General features: G+C 44.0%; 1 protein-coding gene across 1 annotated transcript in view; it reads right to left on the bottom strand.

Annotated features, from left to right (window-relative positions):
• Ext1 (exostosin glycosyltransferase 1) overlaps positions 1 to 7,061 on the bottom strand; it is a 265,489-nt gene extending 258,428 nt beyond the window's left edge. The window contains exon 1 of the mRNA XM_015486395.2: positions 5,481 to 7,061. Coding sequence (XP_015341881.2) covers positions 5,481 to 6,442 — 962 coding nt within the window. The 5' untranslated portion in view covers positions 6,443 to 7,061. The remainder of the gene's footprint in view (positions 1 to 5,480) is intronic.

The raw sequence follows: 7,061 nt of genomic DNA on the forward strand, positions 1-7,061 counted from the left end.
GGAGGCCCTGTTTATTACAAGAGCTTGGTAGAGGTGCAAGAGCTCTTCTGTAAAAACAATTAGTCATTATGCTCAGGGAAACAGGCGCTTGGATGGTCACATCTGTAGACGGCAGAATCCAGGAACCCCCTCACCTTACCTGGTTCATTCTGAATACACCTGCCAAAAAGTGAACAGAATCAAGGAGCAGCAGACCTCAGTGAACAGACAACTGGGAGCCAGAAAACCTGGACTATAGCCTCAGTTCAGCCACTTATAAGCTGGGAAACCTTAGACAAACCACTTCACCACTGCTGGCCTCGGTTTACACCCTAGTAGATGGCCTCACAAGGCAGCTGGCAAGATGGCTGTGAGAACAGCAGATGGCCATCAACCACAGCCTTTGATGTGACACTGACATACTCAAGGTCACTATTGGCAGGGCTATCTGGCACTGTGTTCTGAGGAGACAGATTCTCAGGCTCTGGCCAAAAGAACAATATCCACCTTGTGGCATCTCCTCTTTTGCCAATTCTGTGACTTCCCATTGAGGTCATTGTCACAGGGACTGAAAGTGGCCTCCTATTGGGAGGGCCTGCCCATGCCTTAGTTGCAAGCCATTCATGATCTGAGGACAAAGTCTGTAGGCCCCTAGTTCAGACTACAGATTCTACTTGAACCCTCATTTTTTTGCCAGTCTGGACTCCGTCAACATGCACATGTTCTAGAAGTGGCCCGTCACACCGCAACCTGGATGCAGGGTTTCCTTGTGAATGAGGCTTTCAGGTGCTCTCCAGAAAGCAGGTTCAGGGAGAAGTGAAAAGGGGAGGAAATGAGAGAACTAGAAGGTCAGTGTCAGAAGACGAACATGCCAACTTCGTCATTCTGCATAGAGCTGATTCTATATTTATTTTTTTAATATTGGTTTTTAATTGTAGTTGATCACAATACCTTTATTTTATTTTTTAAATTTGTTTTATTTATATGTGACAGTGGAATGCATTACAATTCTTATTACACACATAGTGCACAATTTTTCATATCTCTGGTTGTATACAAAGTATACTCACACCAATTCATGTCTTCATACATGTACTTTGGACCTTTATTTTATTTTTATGTGGTATTGAGGATCGAACCCAGCACCCCGCATGTGCTAGGCGAGCGCTCTACCGCTGAGTCACAACTCCAGCCCCCTCCCTTTATTCTTAATATGTGCTCATGCAGTCTATTTTAGAAATGCTTTTGTGCTCTCATACAACTATGGAGAGGAAAAAATGCTAATATTTTACATTTGATACATGTGAATCACAATTCTCATCTTTCATTGCAGGAGAGGAAAACATTTGCCTAAGGTTCACTGCTGGATCATGAACTTGCTCAAAGTGTCTGTTAACAGTTTGGGATAATAGGAAAAAACAAAGTGTCATCTATATTATTACTTTTTTGTGCACATTTTCTTTTTGCTATAAAGCATCTGAACACAACTTATTATTTGGTCAATCTAAACCCCTTAGGGCCAAACCCCTTAGGGTTCCAAGAACTCCCATCTAGGCTAAGCAGCTCCAGGGACCCATCCACCTTAGTTAGAAATGATGGAAAAAGGTAAGAAGATTCAGAGTAAGAGTTGTAAATCTGAAGATGGCCTTAGCAGGAGTGTGTCAGTCCTTAAAACCAGGTGACAATTTGTATACATATGTGCTTGCTTTTTTTTTTTCCTTCTCTTTTTGAAGCTTGTCCAAGTTCCCATTAGGCCTCCAAAGGGTTCCAAGAGAAGTCTCACAAGAAAGACCCCCCAATACAGATCTCCTAGTGGCTGGAGAGCTTTTAAGGGTGTCTGATGGCTGTGATTGGAAATGCAAAAATGCAGATTATGGGGAAATCCAGGAGGTCTGCATTGTAGGGCTACTCCTGCCACTAACCAGATTTCTGACTGGTCAATTAAATATTCCGTCCCTCTGTTCAACAGCTGTGAAATGAGACTGGTAGAAGTTGAATGACCACCTACCCTTAAGGATAGAGGACAGTGGGGTACAGCTTTAGCAAAAACAGAAAATGAAGTTGTCAAAAAGACCTGCACAGAATTTTCCCTATTCCCAGAATTTGCTTAAAATAATTGCCACCACTTTGCTTGGAGGGGTCAAAAGATAGAAGCCACCTCACATTTCTTCTCTTTCTTCTATTTCAAATAGCCAAATCTGAAGTTTTGCAATAATGTCCTTTGAAGGGATATGAACTATGAAGCTCATGCAAAATACAGTAATTCTATATGGATACATAAGAAGCTCAAAGAATATAAAACACAAAGAATTTCTCTAAGGCTTCATTACAAATCATCTAATCACTGCAGCGACTTATTTTAGCTGGTGTCATCTACATCTGTTAAAATATGTAACTGATGAAAATTAATTATGAGTGTCATAAAAATGAATGTTTTAATATAATCTTGGAAGTCTGGGTCAAAAAATGACAGGGGAAATTTACTTTTTCTGTATTACAAAAGTATTTTCATTAATTCCATGTAGCTCTTCTATACCTTTATATAATGTTCATTTTCACAAAATGAGATAGTACCACATAATGCTGTATTTCACGAAAAGCAACTGTTTTTAGTGGATATATTTGTATATATTCTATAATATCCTAACTTGGCCTTGACACCATAAATTTTCAATCAAATTATCAGATCCCTTTAAGTCCAAACATTATCAGATCCCTTTAAGTCCAACAACATGTGGTTGTTGGCGGGAATAAATTAAAGTACAGTTTTTTCATAGGCACTTGCTAATAAAGAGGAGAGATAGATGAAAAAAAAAAAACAATCATTTTTTACAAGCCATTACCAAATGAATGCTTATAGCAACCTGAAGCTTCCTAAAATCCATTTCACAGAAGGAAATATTAATGTTCAAGATGAGAATCAAAAGTCACAGGAGTCTGTAAGCCGCTAAACTTATACAGACCACCCCTATAGTCCTAACTTCTTTATCACCTCCTCTGTAAAGCCCTGGAAAGATTAGCAGTAGACTTGAGGAGCTGCGCATCTCATGTATGGGAAACTAACTTCTAGAAAGCATCAATATTTACAGCAGTTGCTCTTCCTCCAGAGCACAGCACACACTTGCTAGGAGAGCATGTCATATATACATTTCAGAATTCTTGCTTCATCTTCATGGTTCCAAAGTCATAGTAGAGCCAATAGTTTCTGCAAGCTTCATTTGCCAAGAACAAAAATTCTGACAACCCAATGAGGGCAGGTATGCCACGTTAGTGAATGCAAATGTTCTGCGGCAGCATCCTGTCCTACCGAGCAAGGTTAGGGCTGTAAGGTGTGCAGAAGAGGAACATAAAGCAGAGGTGACCCTGCTTAAGAAAGCTCTGCTTGGGATAAAGAGCAAACTTGCTTTCCTTCTAAATGCTACTTTTACCAGGAGATCCAATCTGAAGCTCCTGACCCCTGGTGGTCTTTAAACATAAATCAAAACAGGGTGTTGGTGTCAGATTTCTTGGCCCAATCACAAAGAGGTCAGAAATTAGTTTAATTATCAAAAATTAAAGCTGCAAGGAAACAAGCCCCACCTCTAACCAGTGCCAATCTCTGGAAATCTAAAACTTCCACTCAGGAGAAAAAGTAGAGATTTAATATTTACTTTGGGAATAAGAGGCCAAGGAAGATATAATTCTTTTATTGGATTGCGGGTGTTTTCCAACTAAATATATAATTCATGTTTCCTAGAGTGAAATATCAGCTAGTTCTTTCAGTAGGAAGAACAACACAATCCTTCTACAAAATTTGGAAGGATTGCTTTAGGAGACATAGAAAGGCTAGGCTTCAGACTGAGTTACTCCACCATACACACTAGACAAAGAAATTCCTGAAAGGCTAGGCGCATTTCTTCTTAAAAGCACCCACAGGAACAGGTCAATGTAAATGTCACACAAACAGAGCAGTTCATTACTAACCATAGTTTAAATTTCTTTTGTGAGAGATTTTTAATCCATTGCTACTGCACCCAACATTCACACATAACTACCCCTGAGTAAAAGTAAAATAGATTCAGAATTGATCCTAGCCTCAGGCTTTTCTTATGCTTGAAAGCAAAAGGTGTTGGGCTTGAGGATCAGAATCCCAGAGCTTGCTACTTCCTCCTTCACTCTTTGTGACCAAGTACAGGAGGACTTTAATTTCCCTTCCCATCACTCCCACAGAGGCCTGAGAGTCTGAGGAAATTCACAGACTACAATCAAATCTTTCTTTTCAGGGCTGCTTTCCCACCATGCCCCTTCCTGTTCCAGGCAGGTTTGCGAAGCATTTTCCCTATTCTGCATTTCATGAATCAATTGCAAAATCTGCCAACCTCTGCCAGTTCCTCTTATACACAGCCAAGAGGTTCCCCTTCCTTCCCTGGGTAGCACAAGGCTGCTCTGGTTTTTAACTGGCGTAACGTGGAAATGCACTGTAAGAACTCACTAACTCTTTCACAGCCAGAGATTAGGGAAAGTCTGGGGTTGGGGAAGACCCCATCTATTAGGAAACTGACAGGCCAAGTTCAGGTTAAAGCAGATTTGTGGATTCTAGCTTTAGTCCCCAATCCACTTTGTCCGTTACTGTCACTGGAAAGGAAAAGGAAAGGTGAAAAGGGCTACAAAGTAACCAACTCAGTTACTTAGCAACTGGACAAAACTTGCCTCACTACAGAGGCTAAGGAGGCATCTCACACCCATTCAAAGAGTAACAGTCTACGATTTACATGCAAATGAATAAAGACAAAGGGAAAAGGGAAATCTAAATTAGCCAGCAGCATTTACAGCAATGGGCCTGAGGCCCAGATTTTTTAAAGTTTCCCCTAGGAAGGAGACAGGGCACATACATGTAAATGAATGAATGAATGAATGAATATGAGCCTACTGGCCCTGACAGGCCTACAATCTCTCTTCATAAAAGTCAATGCCATGGAGGAAGGAAGAGACAGGCACACAAGTTTAGTAGTTACAATTAAAACACTCTCCCAGCTAACATGAACTGAAGGCTTACAAAAAGATGAAATTTTGAAGTAGGACAACTCCAGGAAGAACAGGTACGCTGTTCATGAGTTTTGCAAACAAAGCATCAATCTCCGGGGAAAGATCTGCTGATTGTGGGTAGATCAGCCCCTTTCGGGTTCTCTAGATACCCTCAGAAACATCCTTCCATGCCAAGCTTAAGTACAGTTTCCAAAAGAGATCAGAACCCTCCTTAACAGAAGACACATTCCCCTGAAGGTTTTCTAAGCAAAAGGGAGACACTCCGTCATCCACTTGGCTCAAGAAAGTGCTCAGGCACTTTACCCAACTTCTGGCCACACACTTGAACCAGGGTGCTCAGTCCCAAGCTTCAAATAGGAAGGAAAAAACCTGAGACTCCTGAGCCGCTCCCTCCCCCACCCTCACACCTGGCCGAGGTGGGCCGAGGTGGGCCGGGCCCAGGGCGACTCCTAAAGGCATTCAGCCCCACTACTTACTTCTCGTACTCGGTGTTGTCTCTGTCACAGCGAGCATCCTTGTGCTTTTGCCAGTCTTTGCCATGCTTGCAGGTGGTGAGGAGCAAGACGTCCTCCCCATTGTGGACGTGATATAAGGCATTCCTGGTGTCTGACCCTATCCCTGTCAGGTACCTCTTCCCCTTGAATACCAGCATGTACTTCCTGAGAGGAGGGATGGTGTTAAACTTCAAAAACCCCCTCTCCCCTCCTGTCCTGGGATGATCCTTAGAAAAGAGGGGAATAGAAACATCAAAGTTGGGTCGGAAGTTTTCAGTACTGATGCTGGCTTTGGCCAGCATTGCCTGGCCGATGTCAAACCCCACGTCCTCGGTGTAGTCAGGCCAAGTGCCGGAATATAAATTAAAAATTAAATGATTCCTACCATTGTTCCACAAGTGGAGACTCTGCACTTTGGATCTCAAATTGTGCACATACTGAGGTGACAACTGGTCTCTGTCTAAAGTATCCAGACTCAGGACAAAGAGGCACGCCTGGCTGGGGTCCGAGGTGTAGAACCTGGAGCCCTCGATGGCCGCTAGAATGTTTTGGTAACTTTCGGCGATTTTCTCCCCTTTTTGCTGCGGGTATACGTAGACTTTGAAGCCGTTTTTCTTGCAAAGGGTGAAATCGAAGCAGGACTCCATGCGACACTTCTTGCCTTTGTAGATGCTCGAGTTGGCATCTCGCTTCTGCCGGGGGGAAATGTGCACGCTGGAATCCTCGTTTTCCAATTGATCCCAAGGAAAGAAGGGGCGCAGAGCGTCCGGGAAGCGGGGCCAGAAATGATCCGGACTGGGCTGGTGCAAGCCATTCCGACCGCTCTGCTCTTCTCTCCGGCTGTGGCTCCTCGATGCCCTAAACTGCAAGCCTCCGAAATAAAACAAAAGGGCGAGACAAGAGCCAGCTGAGAGCAGGATGAAATAGCGTTTTTTGGCCTGCATGTGTCCTGCCTGGGTCAAGAGGATTGTAAATAAACACAAGAATCACCCAAGTTTCCCAATCAACACTTTCAGCTCCAGTCCGCCATCTTCCCGCCTGTAAAGACTTCAAACTCTCCGCTCCCACCTTCTCTGGATGCCTTTCCCCAAGCCGTGGACTGATCCAGCGCATGTGGGCGATTTCTTTAACTTTCTCCCCTTCGGTCTTTCATCTTTGGGTTGCACAATGCACGGGAGAGACCGGGGCTGAATATTTCGCACCCAGGGCGGGCGAGCAGCGGACTGTAATTTTCTTGCATGCAACAAGACGGAGGAAAAGAAAGAGAGGGGGGAAGAAAAAGCTCCCGATACCCAATCAATGGCAAGACGGAGTGATTGCCTGGCCTCTCGGATTCCTCTCGGCAGCGTGGAAAATGAGCCCCGGGAAAGCAACTTCAACTCATCCACGCTCGCGTGCAGAGCACTCGGGTTCCAACAAGTCAGCCGATCCCGGGTTCAGCCGGCTAGTGCATCTTGCAGCTGGGGCGCCGTAACCTCACAAATCCCTGCATCTCTCTTTATTCCCTTCTGCAGCGGCTCCGAGACTCCGGCGGTGTTTACTCCTGCGCTCGCGGGGCCGGCC

The sequence above is a fragment of the Marmota marmota genome, unplaced genomic scaffold (genome assembly GCF_001458135.2).
Source record: "Marmota marmota marmota unplaced genomic scaffold, marMar, whole genome shotgun sequence".
Lineage (NCBI taxonomy): Eukaryota > Metazoa > Chordata > Mammalia > Rodentia > Sciuridae > Marmota > Marmota marmota.